General features: G+C 35.1%; 1 protein-coding gene across 1 annotated transcript in view; it reads left to right on the top strand.

Annotated features, from left to right (window-relative positions):
• Positions 1-16178, top strand: part of LOC121857529 (frequenin-1-like) — a 21377-nt gene extending 5199 nt beyond the window's left edge. The window contains exons 3-8 of the mRNA XM_042353613.1: positions 4210-4258; positions 6248-6337; positions 7675-7753; positions 8659-8747; positions 15075-15823; positions 16070-16178. Coding sequence (XP_042209547.1) covers positions 4210-4258; positions 6248-6337; positions 7675-7753; positions 8659-8747; positions 15075-15242 — 475 coding nt within the window. The 3' untranslated portion in view covers positions 15243-15823; positions 16070-16178. The remainder of the gene's footprint in view (positions 1-4209; positions 4259-6247; positions 6338-7674; positions 7754-8658; positions 8748-15074; positions 15824-16069) is intronic.
• The last annotated feature ends 5617 nt before the right edge of the window (positions 16179-21795 follow it).

Raw genomic sequence — 21795 nt, 5'->3', positions numbered from 1 at the left:
CAACTCATTAACTCAGGGTGTGGTTGTTGTGTTGGCGACAGCTTCTACACCTTAAACACTGGGTCATGCAGCTCGTTAACTCAGGGTGTGGTTGTTGTGTTGGTGACAGCTTTTACACCTTAAACACTGGGTCATGCAACTCATTAACTCAGGGTGTGGTTGTTGTGTTGGCGACAGCTTCTACACCTTAAACACTGGGTCATGCAGCTCGTTAACTCAGGGTGTGGTTGCTGTGTTGGCGACAGCTTCTACACCTTAAACACTGGGTCATGCAACTCGTTAACTCAGGGTGTGGTTGTTGTGTTGGAGACAGCTTCTACACCATAAACACTGGGTCATGCAACTCGTTAACTCAGGGTGTGGTTGTTGTGTTGGAGACAGCTTCTACACCATAAACACTGGGTCATGCAGCTCGTTAACTCAGGGTGTGGCGTTGTGTTGGCGACAGCTTCTACACCTTAAACACTGGGTCATGCAACTCGTTATCTTAGGGTGTGGTTGTTGTGTTGGCGACAGCTTCTACACCTTAAACACTGGGTCATGCAGCTCGTTAACTTAGGGTGTGGTTGTGGTGTTGGCGACAGCTTCTCCACCTTAAACAGTGGGTCATGCAGCTCGTTAACTTAGGGTGTGGTTGTTGTGCTGGCGACAGCTTCTACACCTTAAACACTGGGTCATGCAGCTCGTTAACTTAGTGTGTGGTTGTTGTGCTGGCGACAGCTTCTACACCTTAAACACTGGGTCATGCAGCTCGTTAACTTAGGGTGTGGTTGTTGTGCTGGCGACAGCTTCTACACCTGAAACAGTGGGTCATGCAGCTCGTTAACTTAGGGTGTGGTTGTTGTGTTGGTAACAGCTTCTACACCTGAAACAGTGGGTCAGCAAATCCCGTTATCTTAGGGGTGTGGTTGTTGTGTTGGCGACAGCTTCTACAACTTAAACACTGGGTCATGCAACTCGTTAACTTAGGGTGTGGTTGTTGTGTTGGCGACAGCTTCTACACCTTCAACACTGGGTCATGCAACTCGTTAACTTAGGGTGTGGTCGTTGTGTTGGTGACAGCTTCTACACCCTAAACACTGGGTCATGCAGCTCGTTAACTCAGGGTGTGGTTGTTGTGTTGGCGACAGCTTCTACACCTTAAACACTGGGTCATGCAACTCGTTAACTTAGGGTGTGGTCGTTGTGTTGGTGACAGCTTCTACACCCTAAACACTGGGTCATGCAACTCGTTAACTTAGGTGTGATTATTGTGTCATGACAGCTTCTGCTACACCTTTAAACACTGGGTCATGCAGCTCGTTAACCTCAGGGTGTGGTTATTGTGTTGGCGACAGCTTCTACACCCTAAACACTGGGTCATGCAGCTCGTTAACTCAGGGTGTGGTTATTGTGTTGGTGACAGCTTCTACACCTTAAACACTGGGTCATGCAGCTTGTTAACTCAGGGTGTGGTTGTTGTGTTGGTGACAGCTTCTACACCTTAAACACTGGGTCATGCAGCTCGTTAACTTAGGGTGTAGTTGTTGTGTTGGTGACAGCTTTTACACCTTAAACACTGGGTCATGCAGCTCGTTAACTTAGGGTGTAGTTGTTGTGTTGGTGACAGCTTCTACACCTTAAACACTGGGTCATGCAGCTCGTTAACTTAGGGTGTAGTTGTTGTGTTGGTGACAGCTTTTACACCTTAGACACTGGGTCATGCAGCTCGTTAACTTAGGGTGTAGTTGTTGTGTTGGTGACAGCTTTTACACCTTAAACACAGGGTCATGCAGTTCATTAACTCAGGGTGTGGTTGTTATGTTGGTGACAGCTTCTACACCTTAAACACTGGGTCATGCAGCTTGTTAACTCAGGGTGTGGTTGTTGTGTTGGTGACAGCTTCTACACCTTAAACACTGGGTCATGCAGTTAATTAACTCAGGGTGTGGTTATGTTGTTTGCGGACAGCTTACACCTTAAACACTGGGTCATGCAGCTCGTTAACTCAGGGTGTGGTTGTTGTGTTGGCGACAGCTTCTACACCTTAAACACTGGGTCATGCAGCTCGTTAACTCAGGGTGTGGTTGTTGTGTTGGTGACAGCTTCTACACCTTAAACACTGGGTCATGCAGCTCGTTAACTCAGGGTGTGGTTGTTGTGCTGGCGACAGCTTCTACACCTTAAACACTGGGTCATGCAGCTCGTTAACTCAGGGTGTGGTTATTGTGTTGGCGACAGCTTCTACACCTTAAACACTGGGTCATGCAGCTCGTTAACTCAGGGTGTGGTTGTTGTGTTGGCGACAGCTTCTACACTTTTAACACTGGGTCATTTAGCTCGTTAACTCAGGGTGTGGTTGTTGTGTTGGTGACAGCTTCTACACCTTAAACGCTGGGTCATGCGGCTCGTTAACTCAGGATTGTGGTTGTTGTGTTGGTGACAGCTTCTACACCTTAAACACTGGGTCAGGCAGCTCGTTAACAAGGTGTGGTTGTTGGCGACAGCTTCTGCACCTTAAACACTGGGTCGTGCAGCTCGTTAACTCAGGGTGTGGTTGTTGTGTGTTGGTAGCTTCTACACCTTAAACACTGGGTCATGCAGCTCGTTAACTCAGGGTGTGGATTTGTTGTGTTGGTGACGGCTACACCTTAAGCACTGGGTCATGCAGCTCGTTAACTCAGGGGTGTGGTTGTTGTGTTGGTGACAGCTTCTACACCTTAAGCTTACTGGGTCATGCAGCTCGTTAACTCAGGGTGTGTGGTTGTTGTGTTGGCGACAGCTTCTGCACTGTAAACACTGGGTCATGCAGCTCGTTAACTCAGGGTGTGGTTGTTGTGTTGGTGACAGCTTCTACACCTTAAACACTGGGTCATGCAGCTCGTTAACTCAGGGTTTGTAGTTGTTGTGTTGGTGACAGCTTCTACACCTTAAGCACTGGGTCATGTAGCTCGTTAACTCAGGGGTGGTTGTTGTGTTGGTGACAGCTTCTACACCTTAAACACTGGGTCATGCAGCTCGTTAACTCAGGGTGTGGTTGTTGTGTTGGCGACAGCTTCTACACCTTAACAAATTCAAGCCTAGGAGGCCCTTGGGTTGGCCATCCTCAATTTCGAGGGACTTCCATTATGTATGTATGTATGTATGTATATATGTATGTATGTATGTATGTATGATGTATGTATGTATGTATGTATATAGTTCTTCCATAACACTAAATACATACCCTCTCTCTCTCTCTCTCTCTCTCTCTCTCTCTCTCTCTCTCTCTCTCTCTCTCTCTCTCTCTCTCTCTCTCTCTCTCTAAACACACACAGTGTTTCAATGACCAGAGTATAACAGTGTAAAGCTGTTTTAATCTGTTTCTTTTGTGTTTTTTTTACGTGAATGTTTGTGTGTTTAGTTTTTAACACATTCGTTCCTTGTGTTTGTTTGTTGAGTGTTTGTTCCTTCGTTGTTTTTGTTTTGTGTTTGTGTTGTTTTTACTGTGTTTTTTCTTGTTCCTTGTTTTTCTTTGTAATTTTCTTGTTATTAATTTGATTTTCTTGTTTTGTCATTGTGTTTTTCTCTCTGTTTTATTTTATTGTTTATTTCTTGTTTTTCCTTACGTTTTTTAAATTGTTTTGTTCGGTCATTGTGTTTGTTGTGTTTTTCTTGTCTGACTTCTTTTGTTATGACGCAAATCCCATAACACTGTACCACAACAATGGGATGCGACAGAATACCATTGTAATAAAGTTTAGTTGAGTTCCCCCTTTCAGAGACATTTTTCTATGGAATTCCCGTTTTCTATCATGAATTTCTTTTCCTCTGAATTACATATTGTCAATAAGGTTTTTATTACCCTATTTCACCTATAGATTAACCACCTTAATGCTATTTCGTAGAGTAGGTTAGGGTGGGGTGGTTAATCTCCAGGTGATTCCAGTATTAAATATTTGTGTGTTTATCTATGTGCTTTAAGAATCGACCCATTTCACCCCTCGTTGACCCAGCTGTGAATTGGTACCTGACGTTACAGTTGAGGAAATGAAGGTGGTCTCATACAGTGCCTGAGTGTGGGTGTGTGTGTGTGTACTGGGGGCCTTGTATTCTCTCTCTCTCTCTCTCTCTCTCTCTCTCTCTCTCTCTCTCTCTCTCTCTCTCTCTCTCTCTCTCTCTCTCTCTCTCTCTCTCTCTCTCTCTAATCCCGTTTTCTATAATGTAATAATTTCACATTTTCTTTCACAGGCACAAGGGGTTCCTAAAAGATTGTCCAAATGGCCTGCTAACAGAAACGGTGAGTAATGATAGTAGTAGTAGAAGTAGTAGTAGTATTAGTAGTAGTAGTAGTAGTAGTAGTAGTAGTAGTGTGTTGTTGTTGTTTTTGTAGTCGTAGTAGTAGTACACACAACACACACACACACACACACACACACACACACACACACACACACACAGCAAAAAGAAGCGCCAAGAGAAACACCAATTAAAACACCAATTAAAACAGCAATTACCAAACACCCAAATTATCAGAACATCTCAACTACCAAATATAATTAGATAATTACTTAACATTACTTAGAATATAATTAAGATAATCACAAGACACCTAACGTTCAATTACGATTTCATGTACAGATAAGAAAAACTAATTATCATAGGAACTAATTATTTGCAGAATTATATCAACAATTATATTAAAATGAAATTATACTGAAATAATTATATTGCAAAATTTAAATGAAGAGGAAGTCTAGACAAGGTTAGGTTAGGTTAGGTTAGGTTAGGTTAGGTTAGGTTAGGTTAATGATATTGAGGCGAGGTACTGGAGGTGGCAGAGGAGGTGGAGACGAAAACAGGAAGGTTTAACGGTTTGGACAGATAAACAGACAGAGAGACAGAGAGACAGGTCATTATAGATCCGGTGTCTTCTAAATTCAGACAGACAGACAGTCAGACAGACAGGTCATTATAGGTACCCCGTGTCTTCTAAATTCAGACAGACAGACAGACAGACAGACAGGTCATTATAGGTACCCCGGTTGTCTTCTAAATTCAGACAGACAGACAGACAGACAGACAGGTCATTATAGGTACCCCGGTGTCTTCTAAATTCAGACAGACAGACAGACAGACAGACAGGTCATTATAGGTACCCGGTGTTAAGACAGACAGACAGACAGACAGACAGGTCATTATAGGTACCCGGTGTCTTCTAAATTCAGACAGACAGACAGACAGACAGACAGGTCATTATAGGTACCCCGGTGTCTTCTAAATTCAGACAGACAGACAGACAGACAGACAGGTCATTATAGGTACCCGGTGTCTTCTAAATTCAACCAGACAGACAGACAGACAGACAGGTCTATAGGTACCCCGGTGTCTTCTAAATTCAGACAGACAGACAGACAGACAGACAGGTCATTATAGGTACCCCGGTGTCTTCTAAATTCAGACAGACAGACAGACAGACAGACAGGTCATTATAGGTACCCCGGTGTCTTCTAAATTCAGACAGACAGACAGACAGACGAACAGGTCATTATAGGTACCCCGGTGTCTTCTAAATTCAGACAGACAGACAGACAGACAGACAGGTCATTATAGGTTCCATAGTAATTGATATAATTTTAATATATAATTCTAGTTTATAATTATTAGTAGTTTTTTATATATATTTTTTCTTGTCTTTTGAAAATAATTAGATTTTTTTCTGTTATATTGAAGTAAATGAGGTGATGTCTGTCTGTCGCTGTCTGTCTGTCTGTCTTGTTCTCTCTGTCTGTCTGTCTGTCTGTCTGTCTGTCTATCTGTCTTGCTCTCTGTCTGTCTGTTTGTCTTGTTCTCTATCTGTCTGTCAGTCTGTCTGTCTGTCTATCTATCTGTCTTGCTCTCTGTCTGTCTGTCTGTCTTGTTCTCTGTCTGTCTGTCTATCTGTCTATCTATCTGTCTGTCTGTCTGTCTGTCTGTCTGTCTGTCTTCTGTCTGTCTCTGTCTGTCTTGCTCTCTGTCTGTCTGTCTGTCTTGTTCTCTATCTGTCTGTCTGTCTGTCTGTCTGTCTGTCTATCTGTCTTGCTCTCTGTCTGTCTGTCTGTCTTGTTCTCTATCTGTCTGTCTGTCTGTCTGTCTGTCTTCTCTGTCTACTTTTGTGATATATATATAAGTAAAGAATCTCTCTCTCTTTCTCTCTCTCTCTCTCACTCTCTCACTCTCTCTAACAGCTCTCTCTCTCTCTCTCTCTCTCACTCTCTCTAACAGTTCTCTCTCTCTCTCTCTCTCTCAGGGCTTTATCAAGATCTACAAACAGTTTTTCCCACAAGGTGATCCAACCAAGTTCGCCTCCTTAGTTTTTCGGGTCTTTGATGAGAACAACGTAAGTATACGATTTTTTTTCAGCTTTTTATCGTAAGTGGAATTTTTTGTTTTAAGTGGAATTTTTTATTATTAAGTGAATTTTTTTGTCTAAGTGAATTTTTTTGTCTAAGTGGAATTTTTATTTTAAGTGGAATTTTTTGTCTGAATTTTTTGTCTAAGTGGAATTTTTATTTTAAGTGGAATTTTTTATCTAAGTGGAATTTTTTGTTTTAAGTGAAATTTTTTTGTCTAAGTGAATTTTTTTGTCTAAGTGGAATTTTTGTTGTGAAAATTTTTGTTGGTCATTAAAAAAAATTGGTTAAATTTTTATCTTGAATCAATTTTTTTTAAATTTTTGTGAAGATGTAAATTATTATTTTCTTAACTAAATAATTTTTATGGATGAATTGGCTATTATTTTAAAAAGTGTCCTATTTAACTTAGAAATTAGCTATTTAATATAGAAATTGGCAAGTTTTTTGTAGAAATTGACTATTTAATGTAAAATTGTCCTAATTAACGTAGAAATGAGTTATTTTATGTAGAAATTGGCTTATGTAAATAATACCCATTTGTACATAAAAGTTGCCTATTTTGACCAATTGCTTTTACTTCAAAACGCCAAATATCCCTTAAAATGACACTCTGATCCCTTAAATTGACACCCTGATCCCTTAAAATGACACCCTGATCCCTTAAATTGACACCTTCATCCCTTAAAATGACACCCTGATCCCTTAAAATGACACCTTGAGCCCTTAAAATGACACCTTGAGCCCTTAAAATGACACCTTCACCCTTTAAAATTACCCTTAACCCTTAAAAACATTCCTTAGCCCTTACAAATGTAATCTAACCCCTAAAATCAACCCTTAACCCTGAAAATCAAATCATGAACTTTAAACCGACCCTTAAATACTAAAAATGAACCTTAACCCTAAAAATCGACCCTTATTCCTTAAAAGCAACCCTTAACCTTTAAAATCTATCCTTAAACCTAAAAACAGTCCCATAACCCCCCAAAATACTTAAATCCCTAAAAACAACCCTAAAATCCCCCAAAACAACCTTAAATCCGTAAAATAACCCTAAAATCCCCAAAACAACCTTAAATCCCTAAAAAAGACATTAAATCCCTAAAAATCCCCAAATCCCCCAAAAAACTATAAATCCTTAAAACAACCATAAATCCCCCCAAACAATCCCTAAACCCCTAAAACAACCCTAAATCCCTTAAAAAATTCACTCCCTTTAAAACACCGTAACGATAACATTTCCCACCATAGACGGATTCCAGAGGGTATAGTAGCAAGCGTCAACAAACCTCAGTAATGCTCTTGTCTTCAATTCTGACAGGACGGATCGATCGAGTTTGAGGAGTTTATTCGCGCGCTTTCGATCACATCCAGAGGAAACGTGGATGAGAAATTACTATGTGAGTATATTTTTTGTTTTACTTCTACTTTTGTTACTTTTTTTTGGTATTTTTAAGTGAAATAGTTAGCTTCAGGGTATTTTTAAGTGAAATAATAGTTTGTAAGTATTTTTGAAGTATTTTTTTAAAATATATATACTTTTATATTTTTTTATCTCCCTTTCTACTATTTAAACTTCTTTATATACTTTGAACTTACTTTTTATCTACTTTTTTAACCTACTTTTTTATCTACTTTTAACCTACTTTTTATCTACTTTTTCACCCACTTTTATCTACTTTTTTCACCCCTACTTCTTTATCTAATACTTCTTTAACCTACTTTTTATTCTGGGCTTCCTTTTTTTTCACCCACTTTATCTAATAATACTCTTTTTAACCTACTTTTATATACTTTTTAACCAACTTTTATCTACTTTTTAACCTACTTTTATCTACTTTTTAACCTACTTTTATATACTTTTTAACCAACTTTTATATACTTTTTAACCTACTTTTATCTACTTTTTAACCAACTTTTATATACTTTTTAACCTACTTTTATATACTTTTTAACCAACTTTTATCTACTTTTTAACCAACTTTTATATACTTTTTAACCTACTTTTATATACTTTTTAACCTACTTTTATCTACTTTTTCACCTACTTTTATCTACTTTTTAACCTACTTTTATATACTTTTTAACCTACTTTTATCTACTTTTTCACCTACTTTTATATACTTTTTAACCTACTTTTATATACTTTTTCACCTACTTTTATATACTTTTTCACCTACTTTTATCTACTTTTTCACCTACTTTTATATACTTTTTCTCCTACTTTTATATACTTTTTCACCTACTTTTATATACTTTTAACCTACTTTTATCTACTTTTTCACCTGCTTTTATCTACTTTCAGGGGCGTTCAGGTTATATGACGTTGACAACGATGGTTTTATTACAAGAGAGGAGATGTATTCTATAGTGGATGCAATATATCAGATGGTGGTGAGTATAACAGCTGAGTATAACCAAAATATAACGAATATACTTTGACTATGAGGATTTTTTATGTAGTTTTATGATAATTGGTATAATTTTAGTCGTCCTGGTATCCTTATGTTAGATTGCGGTGAGTATGCTAGGGATATACTTCAAGAATGGTATTATAACGTAAATATATCCAGTATACTTTGGCTCTAATGATTATTTAATGTGGTTATATATTCTGTGGGTATATTTGTTAAGGTGAGTATGCTAGAGGTATACTGATATGCTGGTAGTATAAGCAAGATATAACGAGATTATATGATATTTAATGAGTATATCGATAATATAACCGATATATTTATGATGTAATGGTTATTTGATATAATTATATGTTATTTAGTATACTCTCAGCATATTGGGAGTTGTATGCTAGGTGAGTATGCTGAGTGCTTATTGATGAGTATGCTGAAGTTGTATCGACTTAAATAACCAGAGTATAACCAGTATGGGTATGATGCTTGCTATATATATTACAAAACATCAAGTATATTTTCAGGAGTATATCAAGGGATAGTGAGTATGCTTAAATGGTATATTCTAGCCTCTGGTGAGTATACTGGGGTATATCGTCAATTTAACACGGATATATTGAGTATACCTAACCTAACCAATATACTAAGGATATATTCCATCTATATAAATATACTACATCGTTATACCAGGAATATATTCAAGTATATTCAGTAATTGTGTCTAAATGTTAATTAATTACGATTATTTTCAGACCAAATTAATTGCTTATCAAATTTTACGTAATGCTAAATTATGTTAGTTTTAAGTCAGAGACAAAATTGTTATTTCTGTCTATTTATCTATCTATCTATCTATCTATCTATCTATCTATCTATCTATCTATCTATCTATCTATCTATTACTTAATTATATTTTTGCTTTAGAATGAGACAAAAATAATTGGCCAGTAATTAATTATAATCAGGAAAGTTTATTATTGAATATATTATTTTACACACCTGGATTTATATAGTATACGGTTTATATATATGACACAGATGTTTATGTTGTGTGTATGGTGTATATACGTGGATAAATGTGTATAGTTATCGTTTTTGGGGGGGTTGATTACATTACGATTATTTTGGATGATTACATTACGATTATTTTGGATGGTTACATTACGATTATTTTGGCTGATTACATTACGATTACTATGGATGATGATTGCATTGTGATTACTTTGGATGATTACATTACGATTACTTTGGATGATTACATTACGATTACTATGGATGATGATTGCATTGTGATTACTTTGGATGATTACATTATGATTACTTTGGATGATTACATTACGATTACTATGGATGATGATTACATTACGATTACTTTGGATGATTACATTACGGATTCAAATTCGGATTCTGATTTTATTGCTTCCAAGAACATTACCAGCACAGGCGATCACCAGTACAGGCGATCACCAGCGTCTGGCGATCACCTCCATATTGTAACAGGATTAAGGAACTTTCGCCAGACTAACTTTCAACCAAGCCATTGCCAGTATGAGCATTTAACTACGTCTGGCATATGTTCGCTCGACTTCTGCAAGATTTGACACTGTTTTAAACTCTAGTCTGGCGCTGTTATTGATATTACGCCAGGCTAATGTTCGCCAGTCTTCCCTCCACATGATGCTGGTGTACCTAAGAAGATTCGCCAGACTAATGTTCGCCAGGCTTTCCTCTACGTTATAGTGATGTACCTAAGGCAGCTTCGCCAGTCTAACATTCGCCAGACAAATATTCGCCAGCCTTTCTTCCACTTGATACTGATATCTAAGAAGCTTCGCCAGGCAATCGTTCGCCAGACTTCCCTCCACCTGATACTGATTTACCTAAGGGAGTTTCGCCAGACTATCGTTCGCCAGACTTCCCTCCACCTGATACTGATTTACCTAAGGGAGTTTCGCCAGACTATCGTTCGCCAGACTTCCCTCCACCTGATACTGATTTACCTAAGGGAGTTTCGCCAGACTATCGTTCGCCAGCCTTCCCTCCAACTTGATACTAATACCTAAGAAGCTTCGCCAGACAAACGTTCGCCAGACATTGTGTATAAGACGAGCATAGATGCAGTAAACACTACAAGTAAACAACAACAACAAGTAAACAACAACAACAACAAGTAAACAAGTAAAACCCAAAAATCTCCACCATATTTCACTTTTCTTTTTCTAATATTTTAACAATTTCTAAAAAACACCTTTTTTTTATATATGTGTTTTTTTTTATAATTCCTTGCATATTTCTATTTTCTATACGGCCTTAATATAGCTATTTTTTTGGCTATTTTTAATCTATTGCATCATTCTATTTTCTATTTTATTAATAGATTTTTTGGGGATTTTTGGGGGGATCAGCTTAATGTGATTTTAAAGCTGATATGTAAGCTTATTTGCTTTTAATGTCGTGTTGTTTATTTTAAGCTTTCGGATGGGATTCTATTGTTTTTTGTGTATATAAACGATTGAATGTTATTACGATCGTGTTTTGTTTTGATCTATAGACGATTGAATGCCCTTAGAACCTTTGATCATCTATACACGATCGTCTTTTTTTATAGAGACTTTGAATCCCTATAGACCCTCATTTCATCTATACAGGATCTGAATCTATTGTTTCGTATGTGTTGATCGTCTTTTGTTATTTATAAATGATTTCAGTGTTTTATATCGTCTATATTTATGCATTTGTTTATATTTTGTTGGAGTTAATGTTTTTTTATACAGGTAAATTTATTTGCATTAATAGATTTTTTTTCCATTTTCTAATATATTTCATAATTTTTTTAATTTTTTTTAGCATTTTTAATAAAGTTCTGACTTTTTAAAATATATTTCTTCACTTTTTCAATAAATTTCTTCACTTTTTCAATAAATTTCTTCACTTTTTAAATAAATTTCATAACCTTTTTAATAAATTTCTTCACTTTGTTTTTAAAATCTTCTCATTTCTCGTAAACATCCATAAATAAAGTAATTCTTCTATTATTTATATATATATATCACTTCCATTTATCGTCTCATATCTCCAAATTTATTTCCAATAGACAAATTTGTATTTTTTTCCTGTAGTCTGTCTGTCTGTAATACTTTTTGTAATATAGTCCTTTCATTATAGTGTTATTACTGTAATACACCTAAGGTAATTAAGGCCGTAATTTAGTTAGTAATTACAGCCGTCCACCAACAAGTACTCGTAAACAATTATACAACTACAATTCTTTTCTGTTTATTCTGTAAATTCGAATTTCATAAAATTCTGTAATTTCCTGATTTTGTAGTTTTAGCAAAATAGTAAATTCCTTGATCATTACATAATTAAAATTGAAATTTATCCGTAATAATTACCTATGCATTTTCTTAAATAAAAAAATTGGAATATTTTTTTTTGGAAAGTAAATTTTTTTACTGAAATTACTTTATGGTTATAATAATAATTTTGCATTTAAATAAATAATTTTCTATTAATTTTCATATCTTCTTTGCTAAATTAAACACGACTTTTTCATTAATTTCCATATTATTTAATTTCATCAAAATTTTTAATATATTTCAAACTAATTTAACACACATAAAAATTAATCCTAATACATTTAAAAATTAATATATTTAATTATGATAATTCACAATTAAATCTAATCAATCTAAAAATTAATTTCTTGGTGATTTTTAAGTTAATTTCCAACTATAATTAATTATCAAATCGTAAAATATAAAATAAATTTTTAATCAGTTTCATCATTGAGAATAAAATTAATAAAAAATAACCAATTTTATTTTGTTTTTTATTTTATTTACGATGAAATGAGAATTATTTTTTTTGGGGGGGGGGATTATTTTTTTTATAAATATATTAAATATAAAATTAGTTGAAATAGATTTTTTTTTATTTTGGATCAATATTTTTTTATACCTTTTACAAAATACAAAATATATATTTCAACAAATTACCAAATAAATTAAGTATTGTTGATATAAAAATAAGATTATATTGTATTTTATATAAATTAAATACACCTGGAATTAATTATGAAATATATGTCTCTTAATTGAAAGAAGAAATATACGATTATATTTAATTATTTAGTTTAAAATTAAATATATCGATAAAAATTAAACAAATTATAGAGGAAATTTTTTAAAATCATTTATACTTGAAAATTAATTATATCAATAAAACTTGGACAAAATTATACATTGAAAATTATTTACCATTATAGAAAAAATAATATGAATAAAACTTGGAAAAAATTAGATAGAAAATTACTGATTATATTAACCAAAATACGATTATGTTACAGTAAAAATAATCGTGTAAAATTATACGAAATAGATAATCGGTTTTTAATCTCCTATAATTATGTACCAAGTTTATAATTGTATAGATTATATGAAATTATATATAAGACGTCATATTTTTCCTACCCATACCTATGATCATTATTTTCACCTTAAAGCTCATTTTTGTTACTAATCTCATTCTAATCTCACTGTACATATAGTTAAGATCACTATTGTAACACAGAGCCTTTCTGAAAATCCCCCAAACTCACCTGGAATGCCATATAAAATTACTAAGCTCAATTCCAATCACTAATCTCACCTCTAGGCTCCATTACAGTAACTAATCTCACCCTAATGTCACTAATCTCATCCATAAACACCATTATAACCACTAATCTCACTCTAGTCTCACTAATCTCACCTCTAGGCTCCATTACAGTAACTAATCTCACCCTAATGTCACTAATCTCATCCATAAACACCATTATAACCACTAATCTCACTCTAGTCTCACTAATCTCACCTCTAGGCTCCATTAAAGCCACTAATCTCACCCCTAGGCTCCATTAAAGCCACAAATCTCACCCCTAGGCTCCATTAAAGCCACTAATCTCAACCCAATCTCACATACCAATACAATTCTCCATTTTATTGTCGCTTTAACCTGATTTTATAATTAAACTTGTCTGGTTGTGTATTAAAGATAGATTTTCTTTAATGTGCTAAAGCTAACTCACTTTTGGCTTTAATTTGTCATTGTTGCTTTTTTTTCTCTCTTGTGTGTGTTTATTCTCTCTCTCTCTCTCTCTCTCTCTCTCTCTCTCTCTCTCTCTCTCTCTCTCTCTCTTCTCCTTCCCAATTATCCATGTTCTCGCTAATTCCAGTATTTATCGGTGTTGCTAATTATTGCTTCTCCCTTGATGGCAGCGTTTATTTTAGTTAATCCCTTTCTCCCTCTTTCTCACACCTGGTTTATCGTGGTTTATCTTATATATCTGTTTTATTCATCTTTGTCCCTTATCTTTCTCTCTCTGGTTAATAATAATGTGCTGTTTCTGCCTGTTGTGTGTGTCTCTCTCTCTCTCTCTCTCTCTCTACACCTTCTCCTACCACTTCTCTCTCTTCCTCTCTCTCTATTCCCCTCTATTATCACCCCTTCTCTTTGCTCCTCTCTTCACTCAGGGACAAGCACCGGAAGCAGAGGACGAAAACACCCCCCAGAAACGAGTCGACAAGATCTTTTCACAAATGGACAAAAATAATGATGAAAAATTGACCCTGGACGAATTCAAGGAAGGTTCAAAGGCAGATCCAAGGATCGTCCAGGCTCTTTCCTTGGGTGATAACTAAGCAGTACTCCCCTTCGACGTGGGATTTATTAGAAAGTTCGTGGATTTATGGTGATTTTTTTGGATTAATTTTAGGATTTTCTTCAGGATGTGGTGTTGTATGGATTTATTTTTATTTATGTAATAGGATTTTCAGTGGATTACTATGAGGATTTGTTAAACAGTTCGTGGATTTATGGTGATTTTTTGGATTAATTTTAGGATTTTCTTCAGGATGTGGTGTTGTATGGATTTATTTTTATTTCTGTAATAGGATTTTCAGTGGATTACTATGAGGATTTATTAAACAGTTCGTGGATTTATGGTGATTTTTTGGATTAATTTTAGGATTTTCTTCAGGATGTGGTGTTGTATGGATTTATTTTTATTTCTGTAATAGGATTTTCAGTGGATTACTATGAGGATTTATTAAACACTTCCTGGATTTATGGTGATTTTAGGATTAATTTTACGATTTTTTTTAAAGATTAAATTGTAAAAAAATTAATATTTCCTTCTAGTAACAAGTGTCATTTTTCTCTAAACAAATACCCCTTTCTCTAATGACCCTAATTAGTGCCCCCCTTTCTCTAACGACCCTTAATGATGACCCTAATTGTGCCCCTTTCTCTCCCTTTCTACGCCACATTCTAGGGTCAGGCACCAGAACCAGACGATGAGAATGCCCCACAGAAGAGAGTTGACCAGATTTTCTCACAAATGGACAAGAATCACGACGAGAAATTAACTTTAGAAGAATTCAAGGAAGGTTCAAAAGCTGATCCACGTATAGTTGAAGCCCTGTCCCTTGGTGATAACTGAGGCCCTTGAAGCCCTGTCCCTTGATGATAACTGAGGCCCTTGAAGCCCTGTCCCTTGGTGATAACTGAGGCCCTTGAAGCCCTGTCCCTTGGTGATAACTGAGGCCCTTGAAGCCCTGTCCCTTGATGATAACTGAGGCCCTTAAAATCCTGTCCCTTGGTGATAACTGAGGCCCTTCAAATCATTTTATTCTTAAGTTCTTCTCAATGGTGTACTCGAGGGTAAAGTCTATCTTGAAATGTCTCCAGAAGGGGTGGTGTGTGATTTTGTACATGGTTTGAGTCTGAAGTCGAGTGTGAGGTTTTCTACAAGGGTTAGCTGAAGAACAAGTCAAGTATGAGCTTTCTACAAGGGTTAGCTGAAAAACAAGTCAAGTATGAGCTTTCTACAAGGGTTAGCTGAAGAACAAGTCAAGTATGAGCTTTCTACAAGGGTTAGCTGAAGAACAAGTCGAGTATGAGGTTTCTACAAGGGTTAGCTGAAGAACAAGTCAAGTATGAGCTTTCTACAAGGGTTAGCTGAAGAACAAGTCGAGTATGAGCTTTCTACAAGGGTTAGCTGAAGAACAAGTCGAGTATGAGGTTTCTACAAGGGTTAGCTGAGAAACAAGTCAAGTATGAGCTTTCTACAAGGGTTAGCTGAAGAACAGCAGTATGAGCTTTCTACAAGGGTTAGCTGAAGAACAAGTCAAGTATGAGCTTTCTACAAGGTTAGCTGAAGAACAAGTCAGTATGAGCTTTCTACAATGAGCTTTCTACGAGCTAGTCAAGTATGAGTTAGTATGAGCTTTCTACAAGGGTTAGCTGAAAGAACAAGTCAAGTATGAGCTTTCTACAAGGGTTAGCTGAAGAACAAGTCAAGTATAAGCTTTCTACAAGGGTTAGCTGAAGAACAAGTCGAGTATAAGCTTTCTACAAGGGTTAGCTGAAGAACAAGTCGAGAGTATGTTAGCTATCGAGTATGAACAAGGGTTAGCTGAGGAACAAGTCGAGTATAAGCTTTCTACAAGGGTTAGCTGAAGAACAACTCTAGTATGAAGTCAAGTATTTGCTTTCTACAAGGGTTAGCTAGTTATGAGCTTTCTACAAGGGTTAGCTGAAGAACAAGTCAAGTATGAGCTTTCTACAAGGGTTAGCTGAAGAGCAACTCGAGTATGAGCTTTCTACAAGGGTTAGCTGAAGAACAAGTCGAGTATAAGCTTTCTACAAGGGTTAGCTGAAGAGCAACTCGAGTATGAGCTTTCTACAAGGGTTAGCTGAAGAACAAGTCGAGTGTGACCTATCAACAAGGGTAATCTCATGAAGAGGAGTTCGAGGAATAGGTCAAAATTGAACTTCCTTGAAGGGATATGTGAAGAAACTCAACCTTGATGTTTCTGAGGTCGAGTTTGAACTTGTACTTAACCCGTCTCTCATCAAAGGTCGAACTTGAAGTATTTACCAAGGATATGTATTGATGTCACCCTCAAGATGGACTCCCAAGTTGAACTTTATCTAAGAAATTGAACAAAATCGACCTTAAAATTATCTACAATGGGAAGTTTTGTTAAATTTCTAAATACAATTGAACTTGAAGGCATTAAAATTATTCTACAAAAGATCATTAAAACTTTTATCCATTTCAAGACTTTCCCCGACTCGTCCTTGAGAAAATAAACACCAGATGAGGTTGAACTTGAGGTATCTTGAGTCGTACTTGAAGGTCGATTTGGATTTTTTCAAGTTCAATTTGAGCTGAAGATTGACTTTGAGGAACCATTGATCTCAGACTTCAAGGAATAACATTACGAGTTTTAGCCTTAGTTAAGTTTTAAAGGTTTGATAGTCCATCATTAGTGAGTTTGAAGAGAGAAATGCCGTAAGTCCAGGCATTAGTAAGTTTAAATAGAAAAGAATGCCCCAGGTTCCGGCATTAGTGAGATTAAATAGAAAAATGCGCCTAGATTCAAGCATTAGTGAAGTTTACATAAAAAAGAATGCCCCAGATTGAAGCATTAGTGAAGTTTAAATAGAAAAGAATGCCCCAAATTCCGGCATTAGTGAAGTTTAAATAGAAAAAATGCCCTAGATTCAAGCATTAGTGAGTTTAAATAGAAAAAATGCCCTAGATTCAAGCATTAGTGAAGTTTAAATAGAAATAATGCCCTAGATTCAAGCATTAGTGAATTTAAATAGAAAAAAATGCCCTAAGCCCAGGCATAAGCAAAGGCCACAATTCCTCATTGGACTTTTTATCAAGATACCTAAGAATTTCCTTCAAGTCCAAAACACAAAAGTCCAGCCAGATAAAGTAACAAAATTGGGCTTTTTTTATAAGAATAATTTAAGTTTTATTATGTCCAAAAAATTAATCTTGTTATTGACATATTTTTAATGGTATTTTGTGTGTTAGTTGAGTTTCATGGACGAGCTATCCCTTGAGTATGAGGTTCAAGGACGAGCTATCCCTTGAGTATGAGGTTCAAGGACGAGCTATCCCTTGAGTCTGAGTTTCATGGGCGAGCTATCCCTTGAGTATGAGGTTCAAGGACGAGCTATCCCTTGAGTCTGAGTTTCATGGACGAGCTATCCCTTGAGTATGAGTTTCAAGGACGAGCTATCCCTTGAGTATGAATTTCAAGGACGAGCTATCCCTTGAGTATGAGCTTCATGGACGAGCTATCCCTTGAGTATGAGATTCAAGTACGAGCTATCCCTTGAGTACGGGGTTTATTTACGATCTGACCCTGGAGTGTGAGTTTCAAGTAGGAGGTGTAACTTGAGTATGAGTTTCAAGGACGAGCTATCCCTTGAGTATGAGTTTCAAGGACGAGCTATCCCTTGAGTATGAGTTTCAAGGACGAGCTATCCCTTGAGTATGAGACTATCCCTTGAGTCTGAGTTTCATGGACGAGCTATCCCTTGAGTATGAGTTTCAAGGACGAGCTATCCCTTGAGTATGAATTTCAAGGACGAGCTATCCCTTGAGTATGAGCTTCATGGACGAGCTATCCCTTGAGTATGAGATTCAAGTACGAGCTATCCCTTGAGTACGGGGTTTATTTACGATCTGACCCTGGAGTGTGAGTTTCAAGTAGAAGGTGTAACTTGAGTATGAGTTTCAAGGACGAGCTATCCCTTGAGTATGAGTTTCAAGGACGAGCTATCCCTTGAGTATGAAAACAGTTCCAGTAGAGATTGACCATTGAGAACTACCGACATTAGCAATCAACTTTCAACCCCTTAAGGGAGACGTTTAAGTGTTAACTGAGCCTCGAGTATCACTTAAGTGTTTGTTGACCCTTGAGTAAGAACTGGGAACTGGCCTTCTGTTGTTAGGTGTAAGTTAACGAGGCTGACATAACTAAAAAAAGGGCTTGCTAGTTCTCCAATCCGGACCTGAAGTTCAACCTAACCTAACCCAACCCAAACCAACCCAACCTAACCTAACCCAACCCCAACCTAACCTAACCCAACCCAAACCTAACCTAACCTAACCTACCCTAATCCAACCTAACCTATTACAAGCCTTAACCCAACCCAACCCAACCTAATAGTGGATCGGGTGTGTTTCCAGGCTTCTGCGTTAGGGGAGTGGCCAGTCCTATGTTCTGATCCACAATTACTTTTTGCTCAGAGGCGCAGATGGATAAGGAATGAGGCGCAGATGGATAAGGAATGAGGCGCAGATGGAGAAGGAATGAGTTTGGGAAGAGAGAGAGAGAGAGAATGAGAATGATCTGTAATTTTAACGCTTTTCATGTCATGGTTTAAGTGACTTATGCATAATAGAACACATAAAGATATTAAGGAATTATTTTTTTTAAGGTAATCGATTACTTTTTTAATTATTTCGGATGTGATTTTTTTTTTCTCTTCGGATAATCGAGTATTTTTTTTCCAATTATTTCGGATAATTAATAATAGATTTAGGCAAATTTGGATAATGTTTTGAATAATTTTTGAGGTAATTTTTAAGTAATTTCGGATAATCGATTATTTTTAAAGATTTCCAAAAAAAATAGATAAATATTTTTGGGGTAAAATTTTGGAAATAAAAAAAATACTTTATTTTATTAATTAAAATTTTTTGCAGTAGTTCTTACGTTTATTTTACATAGAAAATATAGAGTTTATTTCTTGACCTCAGTAAGTGGAGAAAAATTAGCTTTTCATTTTAAAGAAAGCAAAGATAGAGATAAAGCTTTATTTAATTTATACACAAGAGTTAGTTAGAATATTAGACCAACCAAATTAATTATTATCTAGATGATTAACTAGTATTTGGTATGCGAATAGATACATAAGCCTTCAGTCTATTAATTCAGCCATTATGCGACAGTAATTAAATATAAAATAGGAAATATAATTAATTATATTGTGCTGTGTCGAGTTTTACACCTTTAGGGGAGACTTCACATTTTCACAATATTTCTGGTAAAAGTATTTTGAATCTTGTGCTATGTAATGGTAAGTAATTATATAGAAAGTACAGTATCTAATTATATGAGGATATGTAATTATATTTAATGCATGGAATTGGGAAATGGGTTTATGGATGTGTTTTTTGAAAGCAGATTAGTAGAAAAAATTAATTGGATTTTTTTTAGGTTTTAAAAAAAAATTCAAGATTTTTTTCCCCCTCAAGATGGACGAGAAAATTAAAAAAAAAATCTCTGTAACTTGATCAAATTTATTTCCAAAAATTTAATTAATCCTCGTGGCTTTCAAAGAACATAATCTACCGAAAGAAATGAAACAAATTAACATTGATATATTAAACTTCCTTCAAAGTCAAATGAAGGTAATATATATACACAGCCTAGGAATGCATGAAAACTGATACGAACCCAAGGATTCTGTCAGCCTTTGAGCTTGCAAAACAAACCTTCATTAACCAGCATATGTAACAATATTTTTTTTTACCAGACTGAAAAAAAAATTCAGTCGAAAACACTACGTAACTTTCTAACATAAAAAGAGAGTAAAATAAAAATAATCGAGAATAAAAGTCAATGAAAACGAAATCCAACTCAAAATAATTTAAAGAATTACTTTTAATTTCCTCTCAAGATGTGGGAAAGTAACTGAGTGTCTCTAAGCTATTGTTTTGTTGAGTGTTTGGGGGAAAATTTGGGATTTGACTTTCTAAAACTTTCCCTACCATAATCGGAAGCATAATACAGGGTCCTTAGCTTTCTATTTCCTTTCCCTTAGCTTTCTATTTGATTTCTGTTAGTTTTTTATTAGCTTTCTGGTTACTTTCTATTAGCTTTCTATTAGCTTTCTATTAGCTTTCTAATTACTTTATATTAGCTTTCTATTAACTTTATATTAGCTTTCTATTAACTATATATTAGCTTTCTATTAGCTTTCTATTTACTTTCTGTTGGCTTTCTAATTACTTTTCATTATGATTTCGCTTTCCATTTCTGTCTGTCTGTCTCTCTAACCAATACAAACCCCAGCAGCATACACCAAGCTAAAGTATATTCAAGCTTTCACCCACAGCTAAAGCTTTACACTCAGTCAAGTACTAAAAAATAAATACTTTCTTTTAATGTAAATGTAATTAAATTTACGACTAATTTATAAACTTTTGTAATTTTTGTATTTTTTTGTAAAGTATCAAGAAATAGTTTAGTATTTGTAAGTATTTTTTTTTATTTTTCTGAATTGTAAGAATTTTGTAAATGTTTGGGAAATTTTTATAAATATTTTTTTTGAACTTTCGTATTAGAACAAATTTTATATATCTACCTTTCATGATTTTTGTAACATTTAGTAGCATTTTGCTGAGTGTTAATTTTTATTTAGTAAATGAGAAAACTTTGAAAAATTTCTAAATCATTTTTTAATACGCTTTCGAAAATTTATATATTTGTATCCATCAAAATTTTTACAGTAGATTCAATATAAATTAATTATGTAAATACGAGCACAAATTATGAGTTAATAAATACTAAATACATTTATTAATATCCCAAAACAATTTAGAATTTATTGAAAATTTAAAAATAATTTATAATAGATTTTTTTTTTATTATTGGGAAAAAAATTCTTGGTTTATCAAAATAGAAATACTTATGTGTGTTTGTTTTCGTCTGTGTTTGTTTTCGTCTGTGTTTGTTTTCGTCTGTGTTTGTGCATTGTTTTTAGTCTTTACTTTATAATATTATTTTCTTTGTTTTGGTGACTGTGTAATATTTTTCTCTGCCGTTAAACTTTAAATAATTGGCAAAATTAAATTAACATAGAGAAGATATAAAGAAATTTAGTTAATGTGTTTTCATAATTATATATAAGTACAGACTTATGCAAGGCAGATTAATTGTAATTATATATATATATATTACGGTGATCATACATACATACATACATACATGTGTATATTAAATTGAAACTTAGATATACACATTTATACACACACACATGCACACACACACACACACATTCTTCTCACTAATGACCCTAAACTAACATTCATAATAAAATCAACTTCAGAAATCCCCCTCCCCCCAAATCCCCAAAACCCAACCAAACCTAACCTAATTCTAACCAAACCTAACCTAATT

The sequence above is a fragment of the Homarus americanus genome, unplaced genomic scaffold (genome assembly GCF_018991925.1).
Source record: "Homarus americanus isolate GMGI-L3 unplaced genomic scaffold, GMGI_Hamer_2.0 scaffold19065, whole genome shotgun sequence".
NCBI classification, from domain to species: Eukaryota; Metazoa; Arthropoda; class Malacostraca; order Decapoda; family Nephropidae; genus Homarus; species Homarus americanus.
This window is presented reverse-complemented; position numbering and strand designations above follow the sequence as displayed.